The sequence below is a fragment of the Candoia aspera genome, chromosome 7 (assembly GCF_035149785.1).
Source record: "Candoia aspera isolate rCanAsp1 chromosome 7, rCanAsp1.hap2, whole genome shotgun sequence".
NCBI lineage: Eukaryota > Metazoa > Chordata > Lepidosauria > Squamata > Boidae > Candoia > Candoia aspera.
Window position 1 is genome coordinate 73,871,912 of NC_086159.1, and position 16,155 is coordinate 73,888,066.

General features: G+C 38.6%; 1 protein-coding gene across 2 annotated transcripts in view; it reads right to left on the reverse strand.

The window, feature by feature from the left end:
* PPFIBP1 (PPFIA binding protein 1) overlaps positions 1 to 16,155 on the reverse strand; it is a 128,603-nt gene that overhangs the window by 9,593 nt on the left and 102,855 nt on the right. For both annotated transcript variants that reach the window (XM_063308118.1, XM_063308117.1), the window contains 10 exons: positions 14,942 to 15,083; positions 14,175 to 14,303; positions 12,526 to 12,676; positions 11,369 to 11,480; positions 8,915 to 9,003; positions 8,123 to 8,245; positions 5,746 to 5,871; positions 5,368 to 5,556; positions 4,708 to 4,887; positions 3,421 to 3,486 (listed from right to left, as the gene is read on the reverse strand). In XM_063308118.1, the coding sequence (XP_063164188.1) occupies positions 3,421 to 3,486; positions 4,708 to 4,887; positions 5,368 to 5,556; positions 5,746 to 5,871; positions 8,123 to 8,245; positions 8,915 to 9,003; positions 11,369 to 11,480; positions 12,526 to 12,676; positions 14,175 to 14,303; positions 14,942 to 15,083 (1,307 nt within the window). The remainder of the gene's footprint in view (positions 1 to 3,420; positions 3,487 to 4,707; positions 4,888 to 5,367; positions 5,557 to 5,745; positions 5,872 to 8,122; positions 8,246 to 8,914; positions 9,004 to 11,368; positions 11,481 to 12,525; positions 12,677 to 14,174; positions 14,304 to 14,941; positions 15,084 to 16,155) is intronic.

Sequence of the window (16,155 nt, forward strand, 5' to 3'; positions counted from 1 at the left end):
CAGAGAACAGATGGTTAAGTATCAACTTCCTTCAGCCTTGACTTTTACTCTGCCAAAACAGACTGCTGAGTTTCTAATCAAAGAGAAGTTTATCTCAAAGCGTTGGTACAATTAAAAGTATAAGCAAATGAGTAATCTGAATTAATGTGGAATTACTTGGGGGTAACTGTTGGGCACTGTAATATTCAGGTAATGTAGAAAAATGCACAGAAATATACTGTAAAATTATAATGCTGTTCTCTAGCACTGAACTTCTGCCAACATCTGCTGTATTAACACTAAATAAAGAAGGCCCTGAATTTAAGATCTATTCTCTTTCTCTCTCTCTCCTGCACTTGCTCACACAAACACACAGCATTTGGCAGGAAAACAAAATTATCAACACCCCCCCACACACACCCCAAATCCTGGGCACCACCAGCTGTCTTCCTTGTGAACTACAGTCTCCAACTTCCACTGAAACCCAACAGGCCTCACTCCCCCAAAAGACAGGGCCTGGACGAAAAGTTCAGTTTATTTAACTTCATTAATTATTACTGCTTCAAATTAACTGCCTATAAAATAAGGCACCCCGTTTGTAAAACCGATTCCCCTTGTGTGTATATACACACACAAGCCATTCCCTCACATCTAGAGTCCCATTCTTACATGTCAGGAACATATCAGTTCTAAATTAGAAACAGTTCAGTTGCTAGAATTCTTGAAATTCCATTCCTTTGATCTCAGTCAATCTTATAAAAGAAAACTAGGAGAAGCTTGCTTGGAAGGACTTTTAGACTGTAGTCACCAAGTTTAGGTTTGTTTAGCCCAACTTAATCAATGTAAGTTAGGGTGGAAATGGGAGAAAAGGGGGGCACTGAGCTGTTTCTTCCTTCTGTTTGTCAGTAGGAACATTTCTACTAGAGTTTCTAGCAGAAGAAAACTTATGAATGCTTACTCTGTAGTAAGTCCCATTGTGCATAGATTTGTAGGTATCAACCTATGCATACTTATTCCATAGGGTTCCTTGTAACTTCCTCATTAGGTATGCCTTAAGATTTCTACTCCTTATTATTCAGCATGCTAGGCCCATTTGCTTCTCCTTCACCTCCATGAGAACAAGGTTAAGTGTCTTCTAGAAAAATTTCTGTATCCATGGAGATTCTCCACCAATCTAGAAACTTCATGGGAAGAGCTTCAAGGAAGATCTCAGTTGCAGTCAATCACTCTCTAGATTGGAGGGTGACAAGAAGGTGGAGTGCTAGCAAGCTTCTCACTATCCCCTTAAAGCATCAGCAATGGCTTTCCCTCTCTCCTGCTGTAGTACTACTACAAAAGATGATTGCAATGGTAAGCATAGGCCCCATTTTTCCCGTGGTTTCCTGTATAAAAACGGCTTTTCTTCTAATAATGGTGCACAACCACTTTAGCTATTAGTTCACAAGCCTGTATAACTTTAATTCCTCTTAATTTATTATTTTCTCACACCATTTAATTAATTAATTAATTAATTAAATTTATATCACTGCCCATCTCCCCCAACGGAGGACTCTGGGCGGTTTACAGTAAAATAGAGGTAAAAACATATCCACCTAAATTATAGTTAAAAATATAAATAAGAAAATAAATATAAATCCAAGCGGAGGTAGAACCATAATCAATAAGGGGTGCTACGGCGCCAGCCGCCCCCAGGTGGAACTATCACTCTCCCCATCCCCTTTAGTTCAAGAGTATTATCTCTTTCCTTTAAAAGTGCTTTGCCAAGACCAGGTAAGGTAACAAGGTAAGAATGGATGAGCAGATACCATCTCACATAAATGTTTGGTAACTGTCATGAGTAAGGATGGCGAGCAGGGGGCTCCCACCCAGACTGTCAAGCGCATGCGTAGCACTGAGGAACTGTTCAGCCATTCAAAGAGACACAGATCGGGACCGCCTTAACCCTTGGGGGTTATATGTCTGGGTTTTTCCCACGCTTCTTCAATTTGTTAGGATTCTTGTTAAGTACTAGTAATAAATATTAGAGATCAGTTCATTGTCTCAGGGTGTTTCCTGGTAGTTAGGACAGTAACTACTTGTATAAACAATAAATGTACCTAATAGGAGGATGAGTAATTGCAACAGAATATTACATAAGCTTTCAGAAACCTGACAACTTGATACAAATAGAGATACTTATCTTAACACATACTTCCCTAATCCAACACCAGGAGAAGACAGGACAGAGGACACCAAGGACAATATCTTAGTTGAAATGTCCTTTACCATTATTCAGATGTTTGGGTTTCATCCAAGCTACTGATAAGGTGTACCACCACACCATCTCCAGATGTGGTACTATTTATACCTCCCTATATTTTGTAAAAATATACAAGTTGGTAAGCATCTTAAGTGTTTTGAGCCCATATAGAACTACTTGGGAAAGTTGCTATTTGCTAGTCAGGATAATCTGTGGAACACCTGTAGCTATCTTTCATGATGATGATGAAGGGCTCCTAGCTATCAAGGGGATGTATGTGATTTGGTCCTGTATTTACACACCTTTATTGAACGTTGCCATGTCTTGTTTCATTTCCTTGTCCGTGGGTATTTCCTGCTTTCTTATGCTTGGTAGTTATTCTTTTGTTATGCTTTGCTTAATAAACACTTTCAGCTTTTATCTCATTTGTATGCTTACTGCTTTTGAATCCATGAACCTTCTGTTCACATTTCTGTATGGCAAAACACCTGCTTCCATTTGAGATGCTGGTTTTCATTATTTTCACAACCTGCTCATCTGTTCACTTCCATCAGCATTGTCTTTCTTCTGAATGTAAAATGGCTCCCTCCCCTCCTATTCCCAAATAATTTCGGGGGGAGGAGAGAAGCCTCATCTTCTTTTTACAAGCATATAGCTAAATAAGTCATTTGCATTATTCGTGCTTTTGCATTAGAGGTGTTAATAATTACAATACTGAAAACTGGAGTTCTCCACAGATACTTTGCATTGCTCAGTTTCTGGAATCCATAGTCACTTTACTGAACTTGGTTAATATACAGTGTTTGGGCTTCAAACTAGCTTCAAGGTCCAACTCCAGTGGCTCTGATGTCACTGTATGGAGATTCAGGGTGCAAAATAGCATATCACCGGAAGAGATTGACATATACAACTGACAGGTGCAATTCAGAGTTCCAATTGCAGTCTGCAACTGATAGATGCAATTGACAGGTGCAGTTTAGTGATTGCAAATGACAGAGGCAATTCCACCTGGTCACAAATATGCAAGCCACCTGGACTCCACTGGATTTCATGCTAACTGGTGGGTCTGCATCTTGCTCGTCAACCAATCTTGAACTACCTCTCTGCTATCAGCTCAGTATCTTTACTCAAAACCTAACTGTTAAGATCTTCTATATAGTTCTTACTGAGTGTATCAATTGAACAGTGCCTTAATGACTTACGGTCAAGTTGTTGATGCCTTCGGAAAATGCCCCAATTTGCCTCACAGTCCCTTCAGAATCTTCCATCTACAACAAAGAAAGAATAATCCTGTAATATTCATATAAATCCTCTATTATATAACTATTAACTGATAAAAATGCTGAATTGGGGACATACATTCTTGAAGCTTTAGACAGTACTTGAGTAAGACTGGGAAGCTATACAAAACCCTTGGACTGAAGAATCCTTTCATGCATTAGCCTGATGAGTTACTTGGACTTACCATCCAATTTCACAGCCACTGCCTATACATAAGAAGCAACCAAAACCTCCTAGCTCTTTCCTTATGGACTGTTCCCACAGCTCAGATGACAAAATTAAAAACCCACAGAAAAATTAGCTGGAAGAGACTCACAGGTGTCTACTGCAGGAGAGGCAAGGATGGGCAAATGATTAAATATGAAACATGATGCAAACTCTATCTCTTACATACTTGCCCTCAAAGTCACTACCTACGTCCAAAAGGGAAGAGTGCACACCAGGATGCCCAAATGCGTATTCTGTTGTTTTGATGTCATCATGGTAAGATATGGATGCTTGTAGCATGAACTTATTAAGAGGTCAAGCAAATCAAACAGCAATACCAATAGGAGCTACGGCCATCGAATAAGGGCTACAGCCATCATATGAGATGACCAGCAATTCTCGTATGAATTCATATAAAGATTCATGCAAAGAACCAAAAACAAGCATGCAAGAGATACGGAATCAGATTCCTGCTCAATCACAAAGCTCAATGGATCATTCAGTGTTAGCATATAACACACAACTGTTGTCAAATAAGCCACAATACTTGGATCCACACATTGCACTAATCCATAAATCATGGTTTACAAATCTCATTGATGGGGATCATACAACATGATAAAATAAAAAATGTGATGTCTTCACACAGTGTTGAACCAAGCCAATCTTGCACAACATTGTTGGATGGATACATTGGGGCAACCTCAAAAACATCACCCTGAGGTCCTGATAATCCTCAGAGGAAATGTAGGCTGTAAATGTGCCACAAGACTTCTTGATAAAATCAGTAACTGTGACTGCTGGGAACACTGAAATTGTGGCTATAGAGGTTGATCAGATTTTATATTACTGGGATGTGGTAGACAAATGGAAACTGAGCAACACCAGATTAGAAGGAGGCAAGACAGACAGACAGTGATACATAGCCCATCAATGGAAACATATAATTGTTTTGTTTTCAACTTAACCCTAAATGGTGTCTGAAACATAATGACTGATACCTGTTCCAATCTGTCCAGATCATCATCATCATACACTCTGATATCTAAGCCTGACTTAAACCCTTTCTTGGATCCAGCTCCTGCCACCTGACCCAAATCCATTGGGCACACATACTCTTCCCCGTCTTCTTGCTTCTTCTTCCTTAAATTTCCAAAGTTACTAAAGGCAAGTTTCTTTGGCTGAAAGACAAAGGCCAAGCAAAGTCTTCAGTAATCATCACCAACTGCATATGCACAGCATATGTTCCATTTTATTCTAATAGACAAGTTCAAAATATCAAAGTGAAACATGAAAGTCTGTAAGATGCAGTAATTCTTACTTTTACTAATGGTGTTTTATACCAGCTTAGGAAAGGGAAAAGAATTGACACACAATTGTAGCACAAATGCATTATGGTATGAGTTATATACTGAAAGCTACACAGCCTTTGGGACTTGCTTCTAGAAAGGTCTATAGGAGCAGTAGCTTTCTCTGGGATCATGTGGCAGCTCCCAAGGGCAACCATGTGATCCCAGGCAAAAAACCACAATTGTATTTAAAAATTCCAGACAGGTACCACCCTCACATTCCTGCATGCTCTGGAACACCTTAACATCAGCTAACTTTTTAGCCCTGATCACCAAACTGAGATAAACTAGAAAACAAGATTCTTCCAATACCTTCACTTTGGCAGTAGCTGTTAGAAGGACATAATCAGGAGACTCCATGGCTTCACGTTTTTCTTGTTGAGCTTCACTTCCAATCAGCAAATTAAAGTGGGTTGCTAAGTGCCGTCTCAGCAGCGTCTTGTTTGGTGGGATGTTGAGCAACTGTGCCATGGTCTCTACGTTAAAACGAGGTTCCAAAACCTGTACAGCAAAAATGAGATTTCAAACCTTGTTTATCTGAAAATCAAGTAACTTTGCATCAACAAACACCAGTCTATTTACAAAATACTCAGGATGGAAATCCTAAGACTTCTAGAAGATCCCATCCACTAACCAAATAAAATCCAAGTCATCAGCATAAATAAAAAGATATAAAAATGGAAGAATTACCATTAGGCCACCATGAACACCACTTCCTCTTAAATTAGGAGCATATTCTGCAAGATCAACAGAACGTAACCATTCCATCACCCGATGATTAGTCCACTGGGAAACTTCTGATGGTGTGATGTTATTCTGATAATCAAAAACAGAACATTAATGAATTCATTCATTCACTCACTCACTCATTCTGCTTATATTACGCTAAGCTCCATAAGACTCCTGGCACATGGAAATTTTGGAGAAAGAACATCCACCATAGGCAATATCAATGCACTACCAGTGATCCTTTTAATCCACGGTCTTCTTAACGATGGTTTTCTGTATTCATGATTGATCACTAGAAACTAAATCTCAGTAGAATTGTAAAGGTTTCCATGTATTTGCTGTTTCCTTGTTTCATGTTAGTTTATGCACATGCAAAATGGCTGATGAGCTTTTCAGCATGCAGGAAATACATTTTTTAAGGGTTAGGTCATCGGTGCAAAGGTGATCAGCATTTGGTCCCCTTTCTTTTTGCTGAGTCACGTCAGATCTTGCTTGGTCAGTCTGAGTGTGAGGCTCCACTGGCTTCTTTGCAGCAGATGGCCTCTTCTTCTTCTAAGCTACTCCAGGAAAGAAAGAGGAAGAGCAAACAGACATACACTAGGCAGATGACAGGTATGAGAGGACTATCTTTCAGTCCAGAACCTTATCCCCCAGTTCACACAGACTGAAAGTTTTGTTCATGGTGGCACTATCTATGGTTTTATGCAGGAAGAATAAAGTATGTATTCTTCCTGCTTATATTCTGTAACATCAATCTTCAGTTACACCACGAATTCAACTTCCATACTATCATTGACTCCAAAACACACCCATTCAGAGCCAAGCTTCCTAGTTAATACTTGATTGATCTATTGTTAGAATATTCTACTTCAAATTTGAAACAGATCTGATTGCACACAAACCAAACAGGCAAATGCCAATTAAGTAATTCAGATACAGGGATTGAAGTATCAGTTCACCATTTGATTTCTTTCCTCATCTGTCATTCAAACTCCAGCAATGACATTCTTCACACTTATTTATCACGCTGCTAATCATGTAACCTGGCTCAAATGTCCTATGCATATTCATGTGGCATGATATCACTGTAAGCCTAATACATTCAATGCCTATATAAATGTGATAGTTAAATAAATAAATGATACTCAAGTACAGCTGATTACATGTTTTCCAAATGTTGCTTTTGCTGGATATAAAGTGGAATACTATATTCATTAAATTTATCCAAGATTAACTTGAAACTACAATATTTGCTTGTTCGTTCTACTTCCAAAGATATCCACCACCACACTAATTTAATATTGAGGTCCTCTGATAAAATAGTAATTATGTAAAAATTAAGATTTATGTTTTTGAAATGTCTGCAACTTCACCTCCTCCTTTTTTAACTAAGGGCCACAATGAACCTTCATAATTATCTTTCTGATAATAGAAAAAGGGGCAAGAATGAAACTGGTAAGTGCCTGATTATGTAAAAATTAAGATTTATGTTTTTAAAATATCTACACCTTCACCTCCTCCTTTTTTAACTAGGGGCCACAATGTACCTTCATAATTATCTTTCTGATAATAGAAAAAAGGGCAAGACTGAAACTAGTAAGTGCCTGAGAAGGAAACAGAAATATTAGGAGAAAGGTATTAATGATGAAACTTGACTATCAACAGGGAAACCCTGCCTCAAGATGTGGTGGGCTTACCTTCTCTAGAGATGTCTAGGTAGGAAATGAACAGTGGGATGCTTCAGTGAGCAGAGGACTGATTTCTAAGATCTTTCTAATTCTAATATTCAGTTATTCAATGACCATCACTGGAGAAATTCTTTTTTTTTTTTGAATGATCAATTAATTAATGGGGGGGAGAGAAAAAAGAAAACTAGGTATCATGAAAAAGACAGAGCAAAGTTTCCAGGAAGAGGATCACAATACACTAGATTTCCATAAGCAGGAATTCTCGACTGCTGAGTCCAACCATATTTTCTATTTCCCACCTTCACCAACAAATGCAAATAATCCAAAACTGGCTTTATCATGAGAAACTGATTCTTACATTCAAACTATCACAGAAATACCAGAGTACAAATATTGGGCTGAAGAGGTCAATGTTAAAAGAGAAAGATAAAACGGGACATCTTAGCCCAGTTTGAACAATTTAAAATCAAACAAGGAAATGAGTCTGTTCAGAAATAAAATTCAGCGACAGATAAATGGTAAATAAAGAAAGGAGTTAAGGTGCTCACAATATATTTAACAATATATCTAGGAAAGAAAAAGGAAATATTGCCTGGCAAAACATTCATTATAACAAATTATGACCATGAATAAATATCACGTTTGAATACCTCATCGGACGGTCTCCTGCGCAGACAGTTGGGTTCAAAGTTGTTTATTCTGAGGACCTGAATGGCACGTTTGATGCTAAGATGGTGGAGAACACTCGCGACTTTCAAAGATAACAAGTCATCCTGTATAGGTGGATGTCAAGAACAAACCAACAAAAACAACACAAGCACAATCAGACATCAGAGAGCACAGCAGCATTAATCTGGTATAGCATTAACCACATTGACTTAAACCGACAATCCAGAATCAATGGAAGGATTCAAATTGCAGAAAATCTAGCCTATTGTCACAAAAATTGGGGGTATGTTCCATCAACTTCAACCTTTGATGGCAAAAAGGTTTAGTCAAGAAAACTATCAAAGAACATAGCGTATGTACTTTGACTTTGATTCTGAAAAGATCTGGGGCATCCCTGTGTGTTACAGACCTTCAATTATTATTTATATCAACAATACAGATATTATTACATCTGGGGAAAACAAAATGAACTGACAGTTGATGAAGCAAAACTTCACTCGAAACTAGTGAGAGGAAGAGTAAATAAAAAGATAACAAAGAAAGGATGAACACAAAAAAGGATAAAACTGGCATACTTCTAAATGTGAAGTGTAAAAAATCATGCAGAAACATTTTAAGACAAACAGAGAACTCTGAGGAGGAGGAGAGGAGGAGGAGGAAGAATCAAGTTTTCAGGTAGGGATGTATGAGGAAATGGATGCAAAGGTTAAAGGGGGAAAGATAAATTCATGGTTCTCCACATAAATAAACGAGGCAACGATTAAGCTGCTTACAATGGTCATATAATGAAGCATTCGGCCATCCACCTTTCCTTCATCAAATTGTGTCTTATACTGGGGCAACCCAATGTCATCCAGCCATCCTAGAAATAAAAGGAAAACTCAAATGGCAGTGCTTCCTATGCACGTGGACAAACCAATGAAACATCATGGATTATAAATGTCTTTCATACTGCAACTTGGAAAGATCTGTAAGCTACAGGCTTTTTAAAAAAAATCTATTTCATAACAGCAAATCCCTTAGCACAAAGGCAGTTTTAATTCAGCAAGTGGACAACAATTCTGCCCTCTTCATGAAAAAGGGGGCCATGTAATTGCAGAGCCTGGACACAGATTCCAGCCATGAGAAACAAACAACACAGCTTAGATACGGCAGCTGTTTCTCTCCGGTGGGTCATTTTATTCTTCCATGTTATGGACTGGTTTATCTGTAGGGGTGGTGCAAAATGTTCGAAGCTCAAAAAACCACTGCTCAAAAATGGGTGGGGTTGCAGGAAAATCAACTAAGCACATACTGCTATCTGCCAGCTGGGTAAGTTTATTGCTGTTTTTAAATGTTTTGCTTCTATAATAGTGAGTTTCTGGAGGAAAGGCAGGACATCAATCTAACAAGCAAATAAATAAATGTCTCCTGTAAAAGCAAGTGGTTGAATGCACACAAGCACTTGCACATACATTAATACCAATATACTGTTGAGATATCAAGTTGCCAAATGCCAAAAATATACACTATGCATGTGCATTAGGAAAAAAAAAAAAGACAAGCCAATAACCAGAGACTTCCTTTTACTGTTGTTACACTATTCCTGAACTATGGTGAAGAACCTTTACTGCTGTTGCTCAGTTCTGTGGCTGCATGTATGAAATGCACACTTGTGCTGAACGACTGCTTTCACTTTGTTACGACGACACAACATGGCCTGCATCCAACAGTGTATGTACATTTGTGTGCATTCAACCGACACACTTCTCCCATCAACACAAGCATTCATAAGGAACTACATAAGGGTTACCCATGGATGTATAACCAAGGAGCCATCACCCATTCTTTTTTTTTTTTTATGGTTGCTAAATGTTAAAATCCTTGTTGTTGTTGTTTGGTGCCTTTGAGTCAGTGTTGACTCCTGGTGACTGCTTGGACAAGTCCCTGCAGTTTTCTTGGCAAGATTTCACAAGTGGTTTGCCATTGCCTCCTTCCGAGGGCTGAGGGAATGACTGGCTCAAGGTCACCCAGCTAGTTTTGGGCCTAAGGCGGGACTAGAACTCCCAGTTTCTAGCCTGGTGCCTTAACCACTGCACCAAACTGGCTCTCCTTGTTTTACTGCCTGATAAATGATGAACCATTCACTAAGCCTCCCATTTGCTCTCACACATGCTTTACTTCCATCACATACTGCTCCATCTCATGGTATTCAGCAACCAAACTCTTAACTCCCTATTCATGCAAAATATTCCATAAATCTGAGCCTATTCATTTTATTATACACCTTCTGCTAAATCAGTAACCAATAATCCTTCTTTCTTACATTCATACTTCAATCAATCAATCTTTATTCGTCATAGCTCAGCAAATTACATCCATACCTGTCTTGAGTGTATGTCAGTACATTGCATATACTCCCTACTTGGTGGAATGCAATAATGTTTTGGTTCCAAGGTAGTCTCTGGATCGGAGACCTTAGCTTGCATAGTGTGAACATTCTTGGAATAAAGCTGGCATACAAGCCAAGAAATACTGAAAATACTGACATACAAGTCAAAAAATACTGAAAGGGGCTATCCATAGCTTCAGAGGGAACACTGGACAATTTAGTCCACACCTGGTAATCTAATCCACATCTTCTCTGTTTTACTGGTGGTAAATTGAGTCTACACTTCATCTTACTAAAAAAGTTTAGTGGAAGATTTCCATCTGATTCTGCAGTGATTACCAACATCCTTTTCCGTAACAGTAACAACAACAAACTCCAATAATCCCAACATGACTGTCAATATACATAAATGTTCTTGTGAGAGTATGAGGTAGGTACATCTGTGAAACCCTCACCAAAACTAGGACAACATAGCAGAAGGGGATATTAGGTCAACGTTGCTATTCTTTAACATCATACACAGAGAATACATTTTATAGAACTCATTGGGGTTGCATGCAATTCACCTAAACATATATTGTCTTTGAGCCTAATATTCATCTCATTATGCATCTCTGTACTCCATTTCATCGTATACTATTTTATCTTACCTTTTATCCTTATTTTACCCTACCTTACTATATTCTATCTATTTTATCTCACTGTAGCCCATTTTATCTCATTATATTGTATCTTACCTTATTTTGTCTTACTGTATTTTACTGTGGCTGATGCTTTGATATAGTCAGATAGACTAATCAATACAGTATAATAATAATAATAATAAAAAAGGGGGAAAATAAAGGGGGGGACATACTTGTGACCCAATTGTAGTCCAACTTGCCATGATTATTCTCTTCTTCTGAACCTAATGCCTGAAGCGCAAGTTGAAGTTTTTTCCGATGTAGCGGATGCTTTATTCCAAGTTCCTATAAATGGTACACAGAATATGTCCTTTTACAAATATTTATCTTTTGGTTCAAGGCTTTATACAAATGCAGGTGATGGCAACCTTCTGAAACAGATTTATAAATAGGAAATTCCAACTGCTTAAATGCTTGATTCAGAGAACCAAGGCTGGTGCAATACCTCTTTCTCATCCCCCTATTATAAAGCTGTTGGAGTCTATTAGCATTCCAGTTCCACGTTATCAGGGAGTGGATTTTTTTTCTTTTTTGCTCTCCTTTGCAATTAAGCCAACTCTTCGAGGCACAGTAGAGAGCAATGAACAATTCAAAACGGAACGTGGCAAGTGCGTGAGCTGCTCCAGAAGCAAAATAAATAAACAAATGTGAAATGTATGGATTCGTTCTCTATCACTGGCATTGTACTACAGATTAGATTATTCTTCATTTATATGCAAAGACTAATATACTTACGCCAACTCCAAACAGTAGGGTGACACAGTCTACTGAGCAACAAAAAATATAATATTACACAATAGGCGGCGGCAGCAACTGAACACAATTCTATGACCTCATTGGAGATCACAATCAACTTGTCAGGAGGATAAGAAGAGATTTCCTCTTCTGAACCTGGATCCTCACGCAAGATCATATACAAGGCACAGCAAAATCAGACAGATTGTTTTAATACACTCAAGGAAATTGCCATCAATGCAGTCGTTTTGGTAAAGTATACAAAATAAATACTGTCATTTAGGTTGATGGAGAGTGTTCTCTGCATTTAAGAAAGCCAGGGTTAAATTCCTTCAATTAATAACACTACTGAATAATATTTTTCTGCAGAAAAGGCTGCAGCTCCTTAAAGTTCAAAAATACACAGCTCTGTTTTCCTGCAGCGAATACGTCCGCAGGGAAAGAAAGCCTTATATATCTTATCAGTGACAAAAGATTGCAGCCTTCATTAGCAAACATGTGTCCTGCTAGAAGCTGAACCATTACTTGGCTGCATTTTATTGCAATTCTCAGTCAACTCCATATGGAAGAAACGTGTCTGAAGGAAGTTCATTACCTTCTCCAAATCGGTCTGGGATGCTTGCAAGAGCGTCTGACCAGATAGTATCCAGTGTTTTCCATTACTGATATAAAAACCCAGGCCCTGGTCCTGAAGCCAGTTACAAACTTGCTCTTTAGTCCATTTAGCAAACGGCATGTCCAAATTGCTAAATAACAATGACAATTAGACCATTATCAGTCAACATTCGTTACTTACGTTCTTTGAGACATGCAAATGGTGCATCTTCCAGATGTTGCACCTCCCCGTGAGCCCCACCCAGGAAACCCAGCCAAATATTGGTTGGCTGCATCTGAAGAGCATCTCCTAACTTGGGTGAGAGCAGTCTTTCTCAACCTTGGCAACTTTAAGGCAGGCGGACTTCAACTCCCAGACTTTGGGAGCTGAAGTCACACATCTTAAAGTTGCCGAGGTTGAGAAACAAGCAGAAATGATGGATACACTGAACAACATAGCAGCTTAACTCTGTAACTTCCACTGTACAGAAAACCTAGACAATTAAAGAGCATATTGTGACAAATCTCATTCTTTCCTAAAACACTCATATTACGGGCAGATCTGAAGATACCATATTATGAGGCCGTTCTTGGAGTCTGGGAAAGAAAAAGATGGTTTTCAAAACATGACAGATGAGGACCAGACAGATATTTCAGACTCATCTTTTAAGTGAGGCATCAGTCCATCCATTGGGGAATCTGTGAGAGAAAAGATCGGGGGCCCTGCTTCAATCTACTCACTGAACGAAGACTGGGATATACTTATCTAGTTTTTAAAATTCTGTATTCTAACCCATTTTCTTTTCCCTGAACATGATTAATGAGACTCTGTGGATCTAGTCTCCTTGGCTGTATGCTGCTAGCAGGGGCTCACGATACGCATGAGGTGGTTTAAATATGCCTGGTTTCTACGTCACTATTTCCTTCTAAATAACACATCAGAAACATCTGTAAATAAAAAGCATGTGAATCGGGCAAAAGAATGTGTATTGGGCCACAGGTGAGATCAATGTAGGAGTTTAGCATCTTGCCACAGGCATTACCACGGAAGAGGGTCACCAGAAAAAAAGACTAGAAATAGCTCCCATTCCGTAACGGCACTCTTAGACTGGGTTCTAATTGTACTGTTTTCCTTGATCTAAACTGACCACCTTAAAAAAGCTCTTGACGAATGCTTGGAGGTAAGTCAACAGATAGACAACGTAAAGGGCATATTTACAGAGATGAACAAACTCTACACTCCAGGCATGGAACATTCAAGAATCTCCCAGAAGGGACTGGCTAGAATTAAATTTTCTGGAACAGAAGATAGTTCACAGTGTTCCAACCATCCCCAGAAATCCAGACTGGTGCATTCCAGGAAGAAAGCAGTGTTTGAAGTGTTTGTGTTTTGCTCTTTTAGTTATACTTTTAACTTGTTAATAGTTATAATTACCATATCCCTTGTCCTAATAATGCCCTAACTTTTTATCAGTAACCCATAATATCTGTAACTTTTCAGTAACCCTAATATCACAACTTTTTATCAGTAACCCATAAAATCACTCCATTTTATATACACAGTCCAACTCACCCAGCTGCATTAAAGCATAATAGGGAGAGAAAAAGAAAAGAAACAACTTCTATGTTATTTCCACACTTCTGTCTTACTTATTTGATTGCCCAAGATCTCTTGACCAGCCTAGTCTTGGACCAGCTGTCGCTCTTGTCCCTCCTCTTTTGAACTCTGTTTCTGTCATATCGTCAGGATTAAATGTGGTAGACTGGCTTCTTCTTAGCCTGAGGAAAATCCAAATTTGAAGAATGAGAGGAATTAAGGATTGGGGAGACTGTATAATTAGCAGCACCACAGCAGGTGGCAACACCTAGCCAATTTTGGCTAACCTCGTAAAGCACAGCAGAGTCAGACCTGGTTGGTATTTAGAAGGAAGACCACCAGGAACTCTGAAAGCATCTCAGAGAAAGGCAGTAAGAAACCACTTCCCTATGGTTCCCAAGAAAACCACGCAGACATATCTACATAGTGAAAAGGAGTGGAGCTCAATGTGAGGGATACATTTAGCAATATTAAAAAAATCCTCCTGAATAAATGAGGTTACCATTTTCAGATTATACAACCACCTTTCCTAATGTATTATTCTCTTGCTGATACTTCCATTACAGATTTGAGATAGTGATTTGTTTCCAGCTATACTTTAATACACCTTAACATTTAAAGCAAAAGCTATAGCTGGCTTCCTGATGTCAACTGATGGAATACTGATTGCAGTTGAGAGGCAGCCAAGAAACTGAAGCCAAGAATGGAAGCTAAGAAGTAATCCACTGACCTACTCACCGTCTCTTAACCTCAGAGCCCATGAAAGAAAACCCCATCCATTATCATGTTTTGTAGAATTACATCCTAATTACCTAATTACCTGCCAAACAACTTCTTGATTCCCCTTGCTTTCTTCTTGGAGTCAGGAGAAGGTGGAGTCAGAGGTCCACCTTCTGCACCTTTGGGTTGACGAGGAAAGCCGGCCAGATCTAGGTGATCGGCCGATTCTTTCTCGGTCTCTGCTATTAAATAAAAGCAAACCTCAATTAGAATCAGTTCATAGCCCTTACATTGTCTTTCCTTGATTTGAAAGATAATCTTTATTAAAGGCCAGTTTGGTCATACAAAGTGAACCATAATAGAGAAAGAAGTCTACTGTGTCTTCCTTTTAAACAATTAATTAACAATTCACTTTTAAAAGGCTTACACCAGATTCTCTGTTTTATGTCTCACCTTTCTCCAATGCCCTTTTATTAGGAATGCATATAGTAAATACAGCTCGTAGCAAACTTGGGGTATGAATGTACATAGCTCATTATTCATTGTGTTGATAATGATCCATATCTTGGATGAATGTCCAGAAATATCAATAAAAGGTTAACATACACAGCCTCTGTCTTCGACTCCTTAACTCTACATGCTACTGAAAGATGAATGTCCTTTTTTTGCAACTGTCTATCTTCTGCATATTTTGAACAATTACTGTAATATAAACAAACTAAGACTGTAAGAGCTACATTTTTTTCCCATATCTACAATCTTGGTCACAATGTGCAATTTTAGATAGTTGGTTGAAGGGACAATATCTCCCTTTTCCAGAATATACGAATGTTACATTATTTGCCATTTCTTTCTTTCAAATCAAACACGTGCTACTGCACGATCTACGTTAGAGGCATGCAAAATGTCGGAAATACTTTGCACACCTCCAATTAACACCACTGCTAAGTCAAGAAACAGCTTGGACAAATGTTTGTGATGACTTTGAAATGCATTTGCCTGCCCCACAGCACAGAAAGGACACTTTGCACAAGACAATTCTCAAACATGCCAAGAGAATTTTTCACAACTACTCATGCAAGAGTCTAATCAGAAAACACATTCAGATATTTCAAGAACAGCCAGAAGCAACAATGGTTAGCTTGGAGAGGAAGCAAGCAAATATTTATTCTTTTTAGGGCATTATGGATAAGACGTAATTCAAATGTTGATCCTTGAACTATCTCAGAATCTTCATCCAGTTTAATCTACTTGTACTGAAATGGTACCTAAGAGACTAAGTGTGAAAGGCAACGGAGTGAATTCCTCCTCTGG